The sequence below is a fragment of the Salarias fasciatus genome, chromosome 15 (assembly GCF_902148845.1).
Source record: "Salarias fasciatus chromosome 15, fSalaFa1.1, whole genome shotgun sequence".
Taxonomy (NCBI): Eukaryota; Metazoa; Chordata; class Actinopteri; order Blenniiformes; family Blenniidae; genus Salarias; species Salarias fasciatus.
Genome location: NC_043759.1, coordinates 5,479,451 through 5,501,356, shown reverse-complemented (window position 1 = coordinate 5,501,356; position 21,906 = coordinate 5,479,451). Strand labels below are relative to the sequence as shown.

General features: G+C 44.3%; 2 protein-coding genes across 2 annotated transcripts in view; both read right to left on the bottom strand.

The window, feature by feature from the left end:
* The window catches only part of LOC115401620 (NACHT, LRR and PYD domains-containing protein 3-like), a 257,799-nt gene that overhangs the window by 208,131 nt on the left and 27,762 nt on the right, over positions 1 to 21,906 (bottom strand). The window lies entirely within an intron of this gene.
* LOC115401623 (stonustoxin subunit beta-like) lies at positions 13,057 to 16,360 on the bottom strand. The gene has a single exon (XM_030109908.1). It carries the CDS (start codon positions 15,889 to 15,891, stop codon positions 15,304 to 15,306), a length of 588 nt encoding a protein of 195 aa, XP_029965768.1. The 5' UTR covers positions 15,892 to 16,360; the 3' UTR covers positions 13,057 to 15,303.

The following is a 21,906-nucleotide window of genomic DNA, read 5'->3' as shown; positions in this document are numbered from 1 at the left end:
CAATATAAAATAATAATAAATAAAATAAAAACGTTGTGACGTGATCCGTCTGCTGCGACTGTCTGCAGCACTGCGGCTCTTCTGCATCCATTTCCGGGCTTTTCAGTTAGTTGAGCAAACTACAGAAAATTATCTTGGCCATTATTTACTCTCTGAGGGTCGCTTCCGCTATTTTGTGACAGTCATCGGCTCAGCTGTTTAATTGCGTTTCACCATCTAATAACACAGTTTGTGATTGGACCAGAGCATCAAACGGTCTGCCGCCGTCTAACAAGCGCCACTTCCAAAACAGTTAATAGCTATTTAGATATTTGAGAAATAAATGGATAAAACGCACAACTATCACTTTGTAATGTTCCTGAAGTGTTCAAACATTAAAGTGTTTCCCTGATGGATTACTTTTCTTCTCGATGGATTCTAATTAAAAATGCTCGTAACTGCTGACCGCCGCTCAAGTCTTGACAGAAAGTAAGTCTATTACACACGTAAAGTTACCTTTAAGAGATTAAAAGTTTAAAAGCATTAAACGTAACAAACGAGTGTTTTTACAGTTGTATGGGAGAAGAACAGCAGGACAGATGATTCATGACTGAAGTCAGGCTTTTATTGGAAGAGCTGCTTCATTCAGGTGTTATTTAGTCACTGGCAGCTGAACTGTGGCGATATTCTGTATGCATGCAGACACTGTGACCCAAAATGATGACTTTAAATACGGGTTACGGGTCGGGCTGCGGGTCGTGTTTCGACGGGTCGGATCGGGTCGCGGTACTCATCGGGCTGATGCGCGGGTTTGCGGTTCGGTTGCGGGTTTGTACGTCCCCGGGTCGGGCCGGGGCGGGTCTTGAAAACTGAACCCGTGCAGGACTCTGGCTGGTGACCTCCATCTCCTGTTGGAAGGTCATGGTTGCAAAATCAAAGGTCAGTGTTGGGACGGTTGCTTGTTAATGTATTCCCCTACATATTACTGATTACATGTCCTAAAATGTAATCTGTAAAGTATTCCCTTGGATTACTCAAATAAAGTAATGTATTCAAAACACTTTTGAATTACTTTTAGCTTACTTCAAATTGGTCTATCGAAGTGGTTCTCAAATGTTTTGTGTCCAAGGCACACGAACATGAGTAATCATGCATATCATGTAAAATATCTGTAAATTTGCATATTATTGATTAAAGGGGCACAGCGCAGTTTTAAATATTAAATTGTCTATTATTCACACCCACACACGTTTTCACCTTTGCCTGATGGGCAGCAAGATCTATTTTTGCATAATCGCAGTCGCTCCTATTTTCCTGTGCAGGGCACTGAAGGCACAGCAATATGAGTGATTCGGGTACGAATCGCTCTGAGCCTGACGTAATGCATGCTCCTGCTGGCCTGGTAATTCTTAAGTTTCGATTTGTCTGCCATTACTCCGCCAGACGCTTAGCAGCAACAACTGAGCAGTACTGAGGATGGAGCTTCCAGAAAGTAAGAAAAGACCGGCTTCTGGCACTGCCACAACTCCAGCACAGACCCCAGCAGGCAGAAGAAACTTACATTTTACTCGAGCGCTGCTAAAAGAGCGAGGAAGGAGTTCCCCTCTTCTGTGCACGTACATGGGCACAAGGCACAGACACGAGCTTTTCACTAAGCTACAGTTACGCCTAAGGCCTGCAGGGGTCGGTGTTTCGCATAAAACGAGCAAACTGCGCTGTGCTCCTTTAAAGGTGCTGTAGGAAGGATTCTGCATCTCCGCCATCTTGCTTAGGTTTACCTAAGCAAGATGGGGATTTGACCCATCTAAGATGGCGATTTGAAACCCAACACAGCCAATCCGGTCCTGTTTTCTCTGAAATCACACCCTTACGCAAGTTAAGCCCCTCCCACAAGAACGTGCGACGAACGTCCCTCGACCAATCACGGTTAGAGCCTCAGGGGCTCTTCTGATTGGTCAAAGATACCTGGAGCTGTCGAGATTCCTTTTCAGCTCAGAACAGAGACAGATGGAAACGCTGCGCCCTTGCGGTAGTGCAATTATGCTACACTCCTGAATGATTATCAATGGATATTCTAACATTTAATGCAAAGAAAACACAGAAAAATTAGCATTGACTAGCAAAATCCTGCCTACAGCACCTTTAATACAAAGATTATGAAAATTATGTTAAAAAATGTATAACATCATCAGAGCAGTAACTGCAGCATTAAAACCAGACAGGTCACGAAGTTAAAAATGAGAAAAGAAAACTGCAGAAATGAAGAAAGAAATGTGAGTAGTGAAAGCTACAGTGGGGGGGTTAGACTTGTGGTAGCTCTGTGTGTTCGAGACATTGAAACTTGTGCTATTGTAAATATTTTGTCTTATTATCATTTTTCAAAATCAAAAATAATATTTTTTCTGTAATTTTATTGATGAAGGGACATCCTAAAATCCAAGCAGGTCCCTGGAGACAGATGTCTCTTTAGAGGGACATGCTATGAGGACTGAATGAAGGAAATGCTGAAAACAAATCAGTTGGAGGTCAGTACTGAAATTGAATGATCAAAAATACTGGTGGAGACATGAAAAAAGCTGCTCACTAATTATAGGAAGAGTTTGACTGCTGTAATAGGTAATGAAGGCTTTTCTATTTATTATTGAGAAACCTGTGAAAAACTCTTGGCATGCCACTTTTTGTTCAAATGTAAATAAAAAGTGAGAAATATTTTCTTTCCACAATGGTGCTTCTTGTACACCATCTTATTAACTTTTGGAAGAAGCCTGTATCATTTCTGGTCAAAAAACTCCCTGATTGAATAAAAGTAACTGAGCATAAAGTTGCCTGGAATATGAATAATTTGGGGCTCAAGTGTGTCTGTATCTCTGCATCCACAGGACATCATGAAGCGACTCAAAGCCATGGAGTTCATATATCAGACCTTTAGGTGGCGGTGGAACTCTGTTACTCTGCACAGAAGCACAGAAACACAAAACAAGAAGCTGTCACCTTATTAAACCAAATCAGGAGCTTCTGCAGGACTCTGGCAAGACGGACTTAAAAAATTATCGTATCTGACCACATTGTGGTTGTTTTACTGTGCGCTCGAACTGCAATTTGCAAAAACAATGTTTGGATGTCACAAACTCTCACGGCACACTGTTTGGGAACCACTGCCACAAAGTAATCCCTAAAAGTAATCGCTTTTTGGGGAAAGTAACGATTCAGAATACACCAAATTTAAACTGTCACTGCGACGCAATACAGTTTCTCGTGTTTTGTATTGTAAATAGGTGGCACTGTTGCATGTAATCTGTGACACTGCTTATCTCAACACACCACTAAGAATCCTACTTGAGCTAACACTGCTGTCTGAGATGATCCATGGATCCTAAAGCCAAATCTGTGCCCAGTTCTATTTAGTCACTCCCAGAAACTTGGACATTGGTCAGAACCTGGATAAGAACGGTGATATCTCATACATCTGCTTCTTTTAGCATTAGAAACATTGGATTCGTGACCAACGTTTCTCTCATGTCGCCTACTGTTGAGGATGAGTGCCGTCTGGGCCACCACCACCATGTCCGCGATGAGACAGTCTCACTGACTGTCAGGGAGAAAAGACTTTCTCATGAAACCCGATACCATCTCCTCTGTCACAACCATCACTGTGTCGAGTTACTTGTAAATGACTTAAACCAAACATGAAAAAACTGAGAAAAACAAAAACGTCAAACTGTGATCAGAAGAGTCCTTTCCTCATCGTCTCCATTGAGGAGGTTAGAAAACATCCTGAAACTTAAAGTGACCACATATTTACAAAGTGTTGGAGGCTCCGTCTGTGAGCCCTGCTGAACTCCACTGATGTTCTCTGATCTATGATTGGTGCTGACAGGACTGCTGTCAGAGACAGAGACCGTCTTTCCTACAGAGGACACAGACTCACTGAAGAACCAGAAGACGAGAGTCTAAATCCAGCATAGAGAGGTTGAGTGAATGTGGTGTTGAAGGTGTAGAGGTGGATCAGAGAGTCAGAGGAGACTCTGAAAAAGGACAGAGAGCCAGCAGGACAGTCCACATACACTGCTACTCTACCAGAGGAGGAGGAGGAGGAGGAGGAGGAGGAGGAGGAGGATTTTTTTTTTGCCATTGTGCCTGACATAGCAACCTTGATCAGAACAACTCAGAGTCCAGGACTGATCATTCCATCCAAACATACGCTCATGACCGCTTCCTCTCCTCCTGATTCCTCTGTAACTCACTGATATATTAACATCTCCGCTCCACTCAACCTCCCAGTAACATCGACCACTCAAATAATTTCTACACAGCAGCTGATAAGTCGAGTCTTCAAATCTGTCTGGATGATCAGGATACGGCTGCTCTTCCTCCACACGTGTCACCTTCCTGTTGTTGTTGGACAGTTTGAGTTTTCTGCTCATTGAGTTTGTGTCCAGTTCAAGTTGAGAGAAATCTGATGGAGAGAAAAAGAGAAAACTCATCCTCTGACACATTTGATGGATTTCTTCTTTCTGGACTTCCTAACATGTTGTTCATTCACAGAAAGTTTAAGTTCAGAACAGTGAACATTTTATGTGAAAGCGTCATGGAGCCGCTACAAAGGGACTAAAGAGCCATGACTCCAGAGCCGCCGGTTGCAGACCCCTCGTCCAGAATATAGAGAGATTTCTTGTCTAGTAAGTACCTTGCGCAACAACCAGTGGAAAGAAAGCATCGTTATCACGCGAGTCTGCTCGAGAGTGAGCGGCAGAGACTTTCTTCTTTATGCCGTTTTGAAATGTGATCACTTTTCCCGGGATTGAGCTGATTACAGTGCCTGTGTAGTTCATAAATGCGCAATATCAAGACTTTGGGTCGAGCTAAAACCGGTGTGCTTTCACACATCTGCCACGCCGCATCCCAGGTCGACCCAAGTCTCTCCGAGACCACCCCATTCAGCCACTCTCGGAGCGAGTGAGTTAGAGCGACAACTAGAGCGAGTGGCGCTTTCACACCAACCCGGTCGCGTCGTGCTCGGTCCAAAACTCTGTTAGGTCGAGCGAAAGTGGGTAAGTGTGGAAACACCCTAAGTTACATTTGTCTCTGAGTTTATCTAATCTGCTATTCAAGATCCATTCACACCTCGGGGCAATTTAGTTAATTGGTCACCCTAAATTTCCCCTCTGTGTGAATGGTTGTATGCCTGTCTGTGTTAGCTCTGCGACAGACTGGCAACCTGTCCAGGGTGTACCCCGCCCTTGCCCGCTGCAGCTGGGACTGGCTCCAGCCACCCGCGACCCTGAAAAGGACAAGCGGTAGAAAATGGATGGATGGATGCTATTCAAGATTTTCTTGAGGATTTGGGAGAATTGTGGGAGATCAAAAACAGGTCTGTCGAAATGGTGTGCGTCATTATTATTGTACAACTTTGGCTGTTTATTTGCATTGTCCTGTTTGAAATGATAAAAATAAAAAAAAATAAATAAAAAAATGCGGGCCATTGACTGGGAAAACCCCATAATAACTTTTTAAAATGACAAATATGTCAATATAATCACAGTCTGTTGATGTTTTGTTATTAGAATTAACACTTTCTATGACTTCTAATTTGTCATTGCCTTAAAGAAACATAGGATTTGGGTTTTTATCTGTTAATAACTCATCCCCTTCTGTTGATGCAGTAATTTTTCTGCCAGGTTTGGTATTGCATTTACAAAAAAATCATTAAACCTGGTTACTACCAGGTCCATTCAGTGTTCCATAAACTCAACTCATTGGCTGGTTTTAATTTTCAGGAACTTCTGCTCCAGTCTGCCAACAGAAGCTGAAATGTGGCCTGAAGAAGAGGTTCCAGTCTGTGTTTGAGGGAGTCTCTAAAGCAGGAGAGTCCACCTTCCTGAACCAGATCTACCCAGAGCTCCACATCACAGAGGGAGGGACTGCAGAGGTCAATGAGGAATATGAGGTCAGACAGATTGAAACAGCATCCAGGACAGCAGACAGAGCAGAAACAAGCATCAGACCAGGAGACATCTTAAAAATCCCACCTGGAAGATCTCAACCAATCAGAACAGTGCTGACAAAGGGAGTGGCTGGCATTGGGAAAACAGTCCTGACACAGAAGTTCACTCTGGACTGGGCTGAAGACAAAGACAACCAGGACATCCACTTCACATTTCCATTCACCTTCAGAGAGCTGAATGTGCTGAAGGAGAAGAAGTTCAGCTTGGTGGGACTTGTTCATCACTTCTTCACTGAAACCAGGAGAGCGGCCCGTACAAGGTGTTCTGCTTCATCCATCTGAGCCTTTAGGAGTTTCTGGCTGCTCTTCATGTCCATCAGACCTTCATCAAGTCTGGAATCAACCTGCTGGAAGAACAATAGCAAACCTCCTGTTGATCAGATATTTGGATGCAGAAACCTAATCTCCACCATCTCCAATTACTGACATTTTCAACCTGTCTCTGAGCCAGTCTATCGTGCCCACCATCTTCTAGACCGCCATCGTCGTTCACATCCATTCACCCCCACAGCATCCTGTCCTAATGACTGTCGGCCCATAGCACTTACATATGTCATCATGAAGTGCTTTGAGCTAATAATTAAAAGGCACATCTGTGGCTCCCTTCCTGACACCCTGGACCCCCTGAAGTTTGCGTGACGAGCTAAGAGGTTTACAGACGACACCAGTGCTCTCGCAGTTCACACCTCCCTCAGTCACCTGGAAAGGAAAAACACCTATGTGAGAATGCTCTTCATTGACTACAGCTTGGCATTCAACACTGTTATCTCCTCCAAAACTGGTCACCAAGCTCACCTCCCTGAGCCTGGAGAAATCCATCTGCTGCTGGACATGGGGCTTCCTCACCAACGGACCAGGTGGTGGGAATCGGCAGTCATCTCTCCTCCACACTCGTTCTCAGGACTGGGACACCCCAGTCCACACTTGTACTCCCTGTTCACCCTCGACTGTACCGCCAGGCACAGCCCCAACATCATCCTCAAGTTTGCAGACGACACCACCATCCTCGACCTCATCACCAACGACGACAAGAGTGCCTGCAGAGATGAGGGGAAATCTCTGACCACCTGGTGTCAGGAAAATACCCTCTACCTGAACATCAGCAAAACTAAGGAGATGATTGTGGACTTCAGGGGACAGAGGATAGACCAGCATCCCCCCATCCACATCAACAAAGCTGAGGTGGAGCAGGTCAGCAGAGGAACTGTCCTCGGGGCTTACCTATAAAACTCTGCGAGAAAATCTAACAATAATTGTGTGTGGGAACGCAACGCAAACTTCTGTCAGCAAAAAAAAATTCAGGAGCTAAAAAAAAGTCGGCAGCACAGCTGTACGCAATTGCCAAGTAATGGATCCCAATCCTGCGGAGAACATGACGGTGGTCGATCCCATCCACAATCCTGCCCCAACTCCACCCCTTGGCACCATATATGGGTATGCAAATTAACTCATGAATGAAATTCAGGTACATGAGAGGGTGCGGCACATAGCGCTGTGACATACTGGAGTTGAGTGGATTGCGGGTACACCAACGGAGCCCTTTGATAACCGCGGATCGGGCGGATGACGTGTCGAAAAATTAAGATTTTAATTACATTCGGGCGGGTTGTGGTTGAAGCACTCAAATAAAAAAAAGCAACATTTTAAATATTGTTCCTAACGTAAAGAAACAAACGAAAACGATAGAAAAACAGTTTTTGATCAGCCAAACAAGCAAAAGTGTGTATAATCATGGCATTTACAATTTAATCGCTCGGAGTACAACGCAGCTTTTCCTTCTCAAGGGCGATCAGCATCTCGCTGCAGGCGCAGAACACAAGTGTCGGCTGGCAGGTGAGACAAGCCGCATGTAGGCAGTCGATCTGCCACTGTGTGGAGGTTTGAGGTGATGCTGCGGGTCCCTCTCTGGCTGCTGGACGTTGGGGCCTCGGACAGAAATCCAAACCCTTATTGGTGAGGTGGAGAGCCGGTCTTCTGTCCTTTTTGGAGGACACAGCAGTGGAGTGACAAACAAATGGAAAAACGTTGAGTGGGAGCGCAGGTGACCACAATGTGGTCTGTGCCATCGGGTGCAATTCAATTCAATTCAGCTTTATTTATGAAGTGCCAATTAGAACATGGTTGTTTGTAGACACTTTTACAGAGAAACCCAACAGATCCACATGAGCAAGCATAAGCGACTGTGGAAAGGAAAAACTCCCTTTTAACAGCAAGAACCTTTGCAGAACCAGGCTCAGAGGTGGCGGCTTTCTGCTATTCCGGTTGGGGTGAGGGGACAGAAAGAGAAGGAGATAGGACAGACAATTTCTTGTATCTACATACAATTCATATATGAACACAGGGTACATAGGCTACAAGACGAACAATCATCAATGACATGTAGTAATACAATGAAATTACATTGAAACGAGAGAAGGAGCAGAACTGGGAGCCGGTTCCACATGGTAGGAGCCCGGGGTTAAGTAAACGCTTACACCTGCTGGGTCCGGGTTCCTCGATTAATCAGTGGAGCAGCTGTTTTGATTGATGCCCAATTATAATTGCACCCATTGAACCCAGGCTGTCTCAATGGATCAACTGCGATTGATGTTCTGTCTGCGATCCCTCAGTCATGGCTCTTGTCCACTAAGAGACAGCCTCTTCGTCCAGGGTTTTGGTGTTCTAGCTTTTTGGTCTCCCACAGTGGAAGGAGAGAGAGGGAGAGAGATCATTTTATTTACATTGAAGTGGACACAGGTTTACAGATTTATACAATAAATCCACAACTTACTTTCCCAACATCACCTTACAGAACAGTTGCATACTAGTTGAGAGAGAGAGAGAGAGAGAGAGAGAGAGAGAGAGAGAGAGAGAGAGAGAGAGAGAGAGAGCAGGTGCGACCCCTAAATGTAAGCTTTGTTGAATAGAAAGGTCTTAAGCCTCGTCTTTAAAACCGAGACTGAGTCAGCCTCCCTTACAGACACTGGGAGCTGGTTCCACATAACAGGAGCCTGATAGCTAAAGGCTCTACCTCCTGTTCTAATTTTAGAGAACCTAGGAACCTCCAGCAGACCAGCACTCTGAGAACGAAGCGTTCTCCTGGGACAGTATGGGACTAATAGCTGTTTAAGATATGATGGGGCCTGGTTTTTTAGGGCTTTATAGGTTAAGAGGAGGATTCTGAATTCAATTCTAGATTTAACGGGAAGCCAGTGAAGGGAAGCTAATATTGGGGTGATATGATCTCTCCTACTGGTTCTTGTGAGAACTCTTGCTGCAGCATTTTGAATGAGTTGGAGACTTTTTTGGCAGTTATTGGGGCCCCCTGATAACAAGGAATTACAGTAGTCCACTCTGGAGGTAACAAATGCATGGATTAATTTCTCAGCATCGCTTTGAGTCAGCATGTTCCTGATTTTAGAAATTTTATGCAGGTGAAAGAAGGAGGTCCTGCAGACCTATTTAATGTGGGAATTAAAGCTAGGGTCCACGATCTTGGAAAACTAGCATGTAGCACGAATGTAGCATCTCCCCAAGGCTCCGCCCAGCTCCCACCCCATTGGAGGAGCTCCCGTTGGGAGCTAACGCACTGGACGCGGAAGTGCCACGCGCACGGAGGTTGTGATCGCCTCCAGTGTTATTAACCTTTCTGACTGCCCGCACACAACGAGCATAGGAGCGCAGCGCGCCCGCTCCACTTCGTTCTAATTTTCACGCGAGCTGCGAGCGCCGAGAGCTCCTTGGCAACGCTCTGAACCAGGGCCAGTGCACGCCATTGAAATGTACGCGCAGGGGGCTGGTAGATTGGCGAAGGGATTAGATTGGTTCCTTAAGAGTGGTCCGCGCCTTACGATTGGTTGGAGTTTTTACTGTCCTTTGGCCGCTACAGTTGTCAGATTTTTTCTGCACCTTTTTCCGTACACATAATGTATTGACTTCTCCCAGGGGGCAAAGAGCATTTCACTCAGTATGACAAAAAGTGCTTTTGGACAACATCGTCTACCCAAGCTTTAAAGGATAAGTCTTGGTCAAAGGTCACTCCCAGGTTCCTCACAGTGTTACTGGGAGTTAACGCAACACCATCTAGGGTCAGTATTTGATTAGATAATTTTTCTCTCAGGTGTTTTTGGCCAAATAAAATAAATTCTGTTTTATCTGAATTTAGGAGGAGAAAATTATGACTCATCCATGTTTTTATGTCATTAAGACAAGCTTCTAATTTGACAAGTTGGTCAGTGTCATCTGGTTTCAGGGATACGTAGATCTGTGTATCATCTGCATAACAGTGGAAGTTAATGGAGTGTTTCCTGATGATGTTCCCTACAGGAAGCATGTATAATGTGACGAGGATAGATCCTAAAACAGAACCCTGTGGAACTCCATATTTAACTTTGATCCGGGCTGAAGAATCGTCATTAACATGAACAAAGTGGAACCTGTCTGTTAAATATGATTGAAACCAGTTTAATGCTGAACCTTTAATCCCAATAGTAAATTCTAGTCTCTGTAGTAGAATATCATGATCAACAGTGTCGAATGCAACACTGAGATCTAACAGGACCAGAACAGAGACCAGTCCTCTGTCTGAGGCTGTGAGAAGATCATTAGTGACTTAGCACTACTGCTGAAGTGAAAAAGAAGTGGTCTGACTTGAAGGTGAGCTTTCATACTTCATAGTGTCTCAACATTGCAGAAACAACTTAAAAAAAAAAAAAAACTTTACATAAAAATGTTGTGGAAATTGGCTGCACAACTGCACAATGGTCTTTTTTTCCCCTAGTATTAGCCTTGTACAGGAAGTGAGAGGACGCTGGCGTTGCTATGCTTCTCCGTTCTCCAAAGCTTTTTAGGCTCTTTTTAAGCTTCTTAAGCCCCAGCTTCCTTTTTTTGACATTTTACCTGTTTGTTAAGGCCTGTGCCTGTTTTATTGCTTTTAACTTGGACTTTTGAAATCTACTCGCAATATCACTCCCGTGTATCGGCCGCGGCCTGCTGCTCATATCTCCACTGTCAGCTGTTCCCCTGGAGAAGCACCCTTCGACGCCGTGCCTATGCCAACCTGTGACACCGTGTCTTTGGGTCCCGTTGTGAGGCTTAGCTGGTTCCCTAGAGGCGCCATCCTCCCTGTCTAGCCATCTGAGCACCGACTGTGATCAGCTGCTCTCCTGGAATATCCAATCTGTCCATCGCTGCCATGCCTCCCTCTGGGACTACCTGCCGTCGTGCCCTGGGATGGGTCAGCCAGTTGCCTGGATCCATCATCCCACCCGGCTCGTCCCGACGTTACTGTCCAGCTGGTTTCTGATTACCCAAATAAATAAATGAAATCCTGAACCATACCTAAAATCCATGAAACCACTCCCTTTGCCCGTTCCCACTCTTGGTCCAGCCCGGAACCTTCTTTAGTGTCATCCAGTATCTTTTGGCTGGACACAAGAGGTGTCCAGCCAGAGGTGTCCAGTAAACCCCGGGTTTACTTAACCTCGGGCTCCTACCATGTGGAACCAGCTCCCAGTTCTGCTCCTTCTCTCGTTTCAATGTAATTTCATTGTAATACTGTAATTTCATTGTATTGCTACATGCCATTGATGATTGTTCCTCTTGTAGCCTATGTACCCTGTGTTTATATATGAATTGTATGTAGATACAAGAAATTGTCTGTCCTATCTCCTTCTCTTTCTGTCCCCTCACCCCAACCGGAATAGCAGAAAGCCGCCACCTCTGAGCCTGGTTCTGCAAAGGTTCTTGCTGTTAAAAGGGAGTTTTTCCTTTCCACAGTCACTAATGCATGCTCATGTAGATCTGTTGGGTTTCTCTGTAAAAGTGTCTACAAACAACCATGTTGTAATTGGCACTTCATAAATAAAGCTGAATTGAATTGAATTGAAGAGCAGAAGGTGAGTAAAAATCAAACACTTCACCACACTCACACGCCCAACACCTTCTCACATTCACTGCATGCACACCAACACCTAAAAGAAAAGCCAATTAAAAAACAGTCACATACATTACACATCCCCCAATTTCATTTGTCATGTTTGTCTCTGCAGGTCTGCCGCCGCCACCGCAGGTGACACACCACGACCAGACAGGCAACAAACGATTTCCAGTGAATAATTTTAAAATGACTATCGTTGTGCAAATCCTTATTCTTTCATGTGCAAATTAGTTTTCTTTCAAAGTGCTGTGTGCATTTTAAAGTGCTTTGAGTGAGAAAAAAGTGCTCAGTGCAAAGTGCAGTGCCAAGTCACACCTAACGGCCTGTTCATTACACTAAGAAAATGGTCACTTAAAATGGGCAAAACAAGTAAAACTATTACAAACTTCTTCTGTTATCTTAAGAACATTTGAGCTTTTTTCTACTTATTATTGAGCTTTCTTCAAAGATACGTTCATACAATAAACTTGAAGCTGTGAAGAAAACATGGTTATGTGCTTAACTTGTTTTAACAGGCCTCAAACACTTATACAAGAGTGATAAGGTACATTCTTAGTTTAGACACAGTGATTCTTGCAATTTTGAAAAATGTTTGCGTTTCTATGACAAAACTGTCAAAATACTGAAAGACTAAAATGAAACTAAAACTAGCACGGATTGCTGTGGACTACATTTTAATTGAAACCAAATCAAACAAAGTCTAACATGTGACTTGATGAGGGACTGAGACTAAAATGAAATTAAAAATCATCGTGTCAAATTAACTCTGCTTGGAGTCATAAAACATGTTGAAGCTTTAAAATGAGGCAGATGTGTCTCGAGCGAGGTTAAATCCCAAAGCAGACTCACACAGGACATGACGGCTCGACAGGTTCATTATGAAGTCCGGATCCATGAAGTGCAGAACAGTGACACAGGAGGGTGCAGGGTGAGTGGGGGCACACGACGAGAGCATGGAAACCCAGGAAGCCAAGAAAGAAAGACGAACCAACCCAGAGAGACGACAGAGACAAGACACGATAGGCTGAAAGACTGGAACGTGAGGTGAGGCAAAAAGACGAGGACAACAGGACAGCATGGGAGACCAAGTCAGGGGGGAGGACTCTGACAGTAACCCCCTCAGATGCTCAGAAAACGACACAGCCACACACACACCTGTCAAACAATGATGTAATTTTATTTCACAATTACAAAAATTCCAGTTACAGCTGCAGCCATGAATAATGTTTCTCCACAGCATCAAAAACACACAAAAAAAAAACCCTTCAAAACATTCAATAGAAGCAAAAGTTGTTTATCCAAAAGGCCAAAAGATTTTTTTTTTCCGTAGCCTTTTAGAAGAAATCAGATCAGACAATCAAGAAAATGTTTAAATTCCATTTAAATCCTGATCAATGCACAATAGGGGATAATACACAGAATTGATCTGATTGAAATAAAGTAAAAAAAAGAAAAAATCAATGAAGGAAAATATGGAGACACATCGGGTTATTGTCAAAACAGATTCAGACTGACTCCCTCTCTCTTGCAGTAACATGTTTTTTTTTTGTCACTGTTTTCACAGAAGTGACATTAAGTAGCTGGTGGCCTCCATCTTGGGTTGGACCACCATGGCTGCCAAATCTAAGGTCAGTGTTGCGAGGGCTACTTGTTAATGTATTCCCCTCCACATTACTGATTCATTCAGGTAAAAGTATACAAGACGTCACAAAAGTAGTGAATGAAGAATTGAAAGTAATAAAACACTGGCTTGATCTAAACAGATTGATCCTAAATGCCAAAAAAACAAATTTTATGTTGTTTAATAATAGAAACGAACAAGTGAAAGTAAAACTCGAAATAGATGGAGTTGAAATTCATCGTGTAACAGAAACAAAATTCTTAGGAGTGATGATTGACGACGATGTAAAGTGGAAATCTCACATTACTTATACCAAAGGGAAAATTGGGAAGGCCATTTCTGTGTGACACAGAGTTAATTTTTTTCTGAACAGTTGTGCTTTGTTAACATTGTATAACACTTTGATTTTACCTTATCTCATGTATTGTGTTGAAGTATGGGGTAAGACATGCAAATCTTATTTACAGACAATTGTTATTTTACAAAAAAAGGCTTTAAGCATAATTACAAACAGTCATTATCGAGAACCATCTATTCCATTATTTATCAAACTGAAAGTATTGAAATTTCATGATATTGTTGATTGAAGTATCCTAAAAAAATGTATAAGGCAAAGTGGAATTCATTGCCTGTAAATCTTAAGAATATGTTTGAAATAAGAACTAGTATATACAATCTTAAAGGAATAGACGTGTTCAAAAAACCCAGATTCAGAACCAAAATCAAAGAAAGAAGCATTGCCGTGAAAGGAGTGAACTGACGGAATGCTCTGAAACAGGAAATCAAAGAGTGCAAAACAATTATGACATTTAAGAAACATATAAAAAAATGTAACTAAACTAAACTAAACTGATTATATGTCCTAAAATATCACATGTAACGTATTCCCTTGTATTACTCAAGTAAAATAATGTATTCTAAATAATTTTGGATTACTTTCATCTCACTTCAAACTGGTCAGGTGCAGTGGTTGCCAAATGTTGTGTGTCCAAGGCACACAAGTAAGAATCTCAAGACATACCTATTCTGGCAAAAAAGTCTTGATGACACGAGTTATCACTCATTTCATGTAAAATATCTGTAAATTTGCATATTATTGATTAATACAAAAAAATGTGTCCTTCCGCGGGGAGGAGGCCTCCAGGACCCGGCTGCGCCTCGCCTGGGGTGGGCTGACCCCCCCGGGCCGACACCCCCCCCGGGGATGAGAACAACCTGCGAGGCGGGCCGCGCGGGTTTATTTAGCTAACGGCATCGTTACCCTGCACACTGTGGCACACAGGACAGATGCAGGAGCGACATGGAGGTGACATGCCTGGTTAGCTGACTGATTGACTGGTTAGCAAGCTGCAAACTTTCGTACGAGATGCTATCCGAGACTCGAAAGCTAGCGGGAAAACCACTGATGCTAATGCGCTAGATGTATTTATATCGTTTCAGCATCCGGGGGCGGGTTTATGTTAATGAGGGCCCCGTTACGTAACGCAGCCCTCATTTCTGACCCGCCCATTAAATCCTGAACACAAAGGCGCTGAAAAAGTCTGTGAAGTCTACCTCATAAATGGAGAAATGACTTTTATATGTTGTAAAGAAATACATTTATGACCTATTTAAGGTGTTTGGAAGAAAATGGCTGAGTTTGCTTTACTCGGACTTTAAACTGACGACATATTTACAAAGTGTTGGAGGCTCCGTCTGTGAACCCTGCTGAACTCCACTGATGTTCTCTGGATCTCTGATTGGTCCTGACAGGACTGCTGTCAGAGACAGAGACCATCCTTCCTACAGAGGACACAGACTCACTGAAGAACCAGAAGACCAGAGTGCAAAACCAGCATAGAGAGGTTGAGTGAATGTGGTGTTGAAGGTGTAGAGGTGGATCAGAGAGTCAGAGGAGACTCTGAAGAAGGACAGAGAGCCAGCAGGACAGTCCACATACACTGCTACTCTACCAGAGGAGGATGAGGAGGAGGAGGAGTAGGAGGAGGAGGAGGATGTTTTTCTGCCATTGTGCCTGACATAGTAACCTTCATCAGAGCAGTACAGAGTCCAGGACTGATCATTCCATCCAAACATAGCATCATTCATGTCTCCTTTCCTCCTGATTCCTCTGTAACTCACTGATATATAAACCTTTCCTCTCCACTCAACATCCCAGTAACTTCGACCACTCAGATCATTTCTGCACAGCAGCTGAGGCAAGATGTCAAATCTGTCTGGATGATCAGGATACAGCTGCTCTTCCTCCATATATGTCACCTTCCTGTTGTTGTTGGACAGTTTGAGTTTTCTGCTCATTGAGTTTGGATCCAGTTCAAGTTGAGAGAAATCTGATGGAGAGAAAAAGAGAAAAGTCATCCTCTGACACATGTGATGGATTTCTTCATTCTGGACTTCCTGACATGTTGTTCATTCAGAGGAAGTTTAACGAGGAAATTTTTTGTCAGACTTCCCTTTTCAGTCATGTTTGAATAAATCAAGGTGGACTAGAGCCATGACTGAGGGATCGCAGACAGAACATCAATCGCAGCTGATCCATTGAGACAGCCTGGATTCAATGGGTGCATTCAATTCTAATTGAGCATCAATCAAAACAGCTGCTCCACTTATTAATTGAGGTAACCCAGACCCAGTGGGTGTAAACATTTACTTAACCCCGGGCTCCCACCATGTGGAACCGGCTCCCAGTTCTGCTCCTTTCTCTGCTTTCAATGTAATTTCATTGTATTACTGTAATTTCATGTATTACCACATGTCATTGATAATTGTTCCTCTTGTAGTCTCTGTACTCTGTGTTTTTTTTTTTTTTTTTTGTACTCTGTGTTTGTATATGAAATGTATGTAGATAAAACAAACTGTCTGTTCTATCTCCTTCTCTTTCTGTCCCCCTCACCCCAACCGGAACAGCAGAAAGCCGCCACCTCTGAGCCTGGGTCTGCAAAGGTTTCTTCCTGTTAAAAGGGAGTTTTTCCTTTCCACAGTCACTAATGCATGCTCATGTAGATCTGTCGCGTTTTCTCTGTAAAAGTGTCTGTAAATGACTATGCTGTAATTGGCACTTCATAGAGAAAGCTGAATTGAATTGAATCAAAACCTTTGATTGAAAGACAAACAGACACTTTGCTGTTTTGTCCTCATCAGTCAAACTTACACTTCCTCAGACCAGGTTTTAACCACTGCTCTCCACCATGGTCCACCCTGCAGGAAATGACAGTCAGAAAGGTTTTCTCTCCAGAGATAACAGACCAGAGGACATAGACCAGGGGAGACAGACCAGAGACCAGCAGTAAAACCACCATGCAGGGTCTGCACAGGTGAAAAGAGAACATAAGTGGCTGAGATGAAAATGCGTATGCCATAAAAATGTCTTTGCGCTTAACTTCAAGAGCAGTTTCACTTTTAATTCTATTGAAAAGATCCATGAGTTCCACTTGAAAAAACAATAAATGCATTGCCATAAGGAGGAGACGCAGCAGATGTCAGCAGAAGGAACTTCTTTATTCCTAGGATGGAGGATTAGGGAGAGATACTGGCCGAGAAACATATGTATATTTCATTTATGTAGGTCTTGATCACTCACGAACATTAATGGCATAGTTATTTAACTGTAGAGGATGAACAACAAACTGACTTTTTTTTTGTAATATAACTTATTTTATTTTGGTGATATTATTGCTTCTGCTTAGTTCTAAATGAAATCTAGAACTGATATTATTATTATTTGTTAATATAGGTCATCAAGAGATGATTGATTGCCTTGGCATTTCCCTATCCGGTCCTCAGGCCCGTCCGTTCAGCATATTTTAGATGTTTCCTTCGGTCAACAGAACTGATTCAAATGATCTGCTTGTTATCAAGCTCTGCAGAATGTGCTGGAGGAGGGAAGCATCTACATGCTGGACGGGAGGCCTGAGGACAGGAACTCGGAAGCACTAAAAGCAAAAACTGGCATGAATGTTTTAAGATGTAGTTTATATTTAGACATTTTTGTTTATTTATTATTTCCAAATATTATTTGAAGAAAAGCCGTAATTAAAACTTTTCTTGGGGATATCATATTATCTGAATCCTTTCATTTTTAAAAATGAGAAAGCCTTTGAAATCTTGACAGAAATCTATACCTGATGTAACATTTTCTCACACTGATGTCTGTTATTGACCTCCTTTGAGCAAATAGATTTCAAAAAAGAAATAGAAGAAGAATAAGGCATGATGAAGTTAAAAATCAGTCTCATTTGCCAACAAAAACAAGCACAAGATACCAAGCAAAGCGTTACCTTACAATACTTTGTGCGACAAAAGAATTCAATTATTCATTTTTAACATAAGTTGTAGCATATTCTTTTTGTAAAACTCTGGTCTGGAATAAAACAAGATGGACAGTTGGAGCACATTCTGTCAGGGAGTCTGCTTGCTTAAGTCACCAGAAGTGACTGTTAACATCAAGATAGCAGTCGAGTGAGAACAGGGTGTTAGGGGAATCACTTCATCTCTTAGTCATCAAAATGCACGGAAACTGTAAGTTCCCAAGTACAAGTTCCCGTAATTTTATCATCTAAAATTGCATAAATATCCCAAATATTTAATCGTACATTTTAAGAAAACCTGCTGCATAATCATGAAGTTTTGCCAGCATCAATCTGGGTAACCCACTGTTTTGGTTGTCAGTCAGTCCAAGGTCTGTATAGAGCAGTGTGTGTGTCTGGACATGGACCAAAGTCCACCAATTGGTGAACACTGTTGTGGACAATCTTAGTCTCCATGATGAGTTCCTGTTGGGTGTCCATACCTGAGAGTCTCCAGACTGCACTGTGGATCCTCCACTGCAGCAAACAGCTTCTCCACTCCTGAGTCTCCTGGATGGTTGTAGCTCAGGTCCAGCTCTCTCAGATGGGAGGACTTGGAGCTCACAGCTGACACCAGAGAAGCACAGCCTTCCTCTGAGACCAGACACCCTGACAGACTGGAGGCACAAACATGGCGTCAAGTCAAGCAGGAAGAAGGAAGATCCTCCACATGATCTGCACCAACATCAACCTGATCAAGCAGCAGCTGGATCCTGACCTGAGAGCTTCCAGTTTACAGTGAGGACTCTCCAGTCCAGAAGACAGTAGCTTCACTCCTGAATCCTGCAGGTCGTTGTTACTCAGGTCAAGATGTGTCAGACTGGAGGACTGAGAGCTGAGAGCTGAGGACAGAGCTCCACAGCTTCTCTCTGACAGACCACAGCTGCTCAACCTGAAGAAGAAGAAGAAGATCAGTCAGTCATGTGGAAAATAAAGAAGACGATAAAGGGGCACAATAAGTCCAATCAGTCCTCTGTGTCGATCTGAACTTTCTCTGAAACGGTTTCATTGAAAGAAGTTCTGTCTCCACTGACTGTTTATTTATTCATGTCGAAGTCACCATTAGTAAAGTCATTGTCCAAAACTAGCATGAACAGATCCTGTATTAACACAGAGAGCAGTGTGTGGAGCTGTGATGGAGCAGTTGGAGCCACAGATCTCTGAAGAACCTCCATCAGCTGTCCTGGGACCAACTAGACCACGTGTCAAACTCTGGTCCTTGATTGCCGGCGTCCTACATGTTGCAGGTCTCTCCCACTTGAAACACACTTGACTGTAATGAGGACTCAACATTGGGCTTCTTGAGAAGCTTGGTGAAGACACCATAATGATATGTAGGTGAGTTGAAGCAGGGAGACGTCTAACATTCAGAACACCGGACCTCGAGGAAAACAGTTCAACACCAATGAAGGAGAAAATCCAGAGATGAAGGAAGGTTCTCACCTGAAGACCCTGGAGACATGTTAGTAATCACTGCTCATTGGTCTGTAGTTCAGCTTTAGATACTTTTACTAATTATCTGAAACATCTTTGAATTCTGGGATATAATGATCCACTAATTCATCACTTTGTCAACAACACATCATCCTTTCTCAAACCTTGAAAACTCCAACTTCGATTCTCTCTCTCTCTCTCTCGGTGCATGCTGGGAGTGGGCGGTAGCGGGAGTGTGTGAGAGCGTGGTGTGTGTTGTGTGGCGTTTAGCTTGTTTTTTTTCTGTTTGTTTAAATTGTTAATGTTCCCATTCACCGTAGTTTATTAATCACAGAGCACATTTATTAGTTTATATCGTTTATTTGGGTTCTTGGTGGGTTTTGCGGTCTGTTTGGGGGAGGTCTGGCTGCTGCCATGACCAACCTCAGGCAGCTCACCCGCAAACACGGGGTCCGGGTGGTGGCCCAGTTCCCCTGCAGCGTGGAGGACGTGGCCCTGGCTGTGGGGGAGAAAGTGGGCTACGACAATGTTAGGTCGGTCGCGAGGATGAACAGCGCCGTGGTGATCTCCCTGGACCAGGTGGAGCAGGCTAACGCTGTGGTGGAGTCGGGCATTACCGTCGCGGACAGGTTCGTCCCGGTCCAGCCGCTGTCTCAGCCTGCTGTCCGGGTCGTCCTGTCCAACGTCCCTCCCTTCGTGCCAGATGAGCTTCTGATCCGCGAGCTGTCCAGATTTGGAAAGGTGGTGTCCTCGGTGAAAGACATCCTGTCTGGATGTAAGTCTCAGCTGCTGAAGAACGCCGTGTGCCACAGGAGACACGTTTTTATGATACTCAACAACCGGAGCGAGGAGCTGAACCTCTGATTCCGCGTGAGAGTAAATGATTATGATTACGTTGTTTTCGCGAGCTCAGCTGGCATGAAGTGCTTCGGCTGTGGACAGGAGGGACACACCATCAGGGCCTGCCCGGCCGCGTCTGCTCCATCTGGTTCAGCGGGATCCAGCTCTGCGGAGTCCGGCTCGGCGGAGGCGGGCCTGGCGGGACCGGGTTCCGCGGAGCCCGGCGCTGCCGCCGCGGCCGCCCCGGCGCCGCGGGCCAACGCCTGGGGGGCCCCCCCCCCCAGCGGCGGCTCCGCGCTCCGGGCTCCTCGGACCTTCCCGAGGAGGCGATCTGTCGTGGCCCCACCGGAGAGCACCGAGCACGGGGTGAGTAATGTAAACACACCGGGTGAAGCAGAGGGTGGAGGCAGGGGAGAGGAGAGCAAGTCTGCCGGGTGGAGGGACACCGACAATAATGTAAATAACACTGCGGAGGTGGAGGGGAAAAAAGATAAAAAACAGGAAAAAAAAAGTGGGTGAGGGAGGGGAGGAGAAGCAAGGTGAGGTGGAGGGACAGGTGGAGCGGGATCAGGGTGAGACAGTGGTGGAGGAGGAGCAGGGGGAGACAGTGATGGAGGAGCAGGTGGAAAAGGAGCAGGGAGGGAAAGTGGTGGAGGAGGAAGGAGAGGCAGGCAGGGGCGCCTCTTGGCTGAACAGGTGGAGGAGGAGGAGATGGAGGCAGATAGAATGGACAGAATTAAACCAGGTAAAAGAAAGAAAGAGGGTAAGAATGCAGATGCAAAGAAAAGCTGTGTGGAGGGGTGAGTGTCAGACAGTGACAGTGAGTGTGTGTCAGACAGCAGCGATATTTCTTTTAACAGTTCACAGAAAAACAGGTCACCATACAGCGCAGACAAAATCAAGACATTTTTACACCAGACCAAAAATCAGCACAGGGTGAAGGTGGGGGATCATTTCCCGGATCTAAATGGTTTTATTTTCTCAGCCAGGTTACACATGAGGAATAGACATGAGTCTGGCCTCACTGACCAGGAATGTTATAGGCTGAAAAAGCTGGTGCCAAAAGCAAAAAAACAACTAAATGATGAAGGTGGCAGCCAGGTGGTTTTTAATTAATTTATTTGTTCTTATCCTGGTTTTAGACATCTCGTTTACCATGGATGTTTTTAAGCTGGGTGTTTTAAACATAAATGGAGCAGAGATCTGAGAAAGAGACAGTCAGTTTATGAGACAGCCACACTGAAGAAGATCGACGTCCTGTTCCTTCAGGAAACTCATAGTGATTTTAGCATTGAAGCTGAATGGAGGAGGGAATGGGGGGGGCATCTTAAGCCACCTTACTCCTCTCAGTGGAGGAGGGGCCTCCTCTTCTCCAGGGCTTTTAACCCCAACTCCCTGGAGGTCCAGCATTGTGTACAGGGGAGGCTCCTTTTAGTCAAAGCTCAGTTCCACCATTTTAAACTTGTATTTATTAACATTTATGCTCCAATAGCCGGTGCAGAGAGGAAGCAGTTTTTCCTCAAACTGTCTGAGGTGGTAAGTGGGTGTGGGTTGGAGGACTATTTGTTTGTGGGTGGGGATTTTAATTGCACGGAAGACGCGACTTTAGATCGCAACCATGCAGAGCCTCATCCAGCCTCTCAGCACGTCTTGAAGCAGCTGGTCCACTCTCAGGGCGTTGTGGATGTTTGGAGAAGGATGCATCCTGACTGTCGGCAGTACACCTGGTCCCACTGTAGAGAGAGCAGGGTCTCCTCAGCCAGGC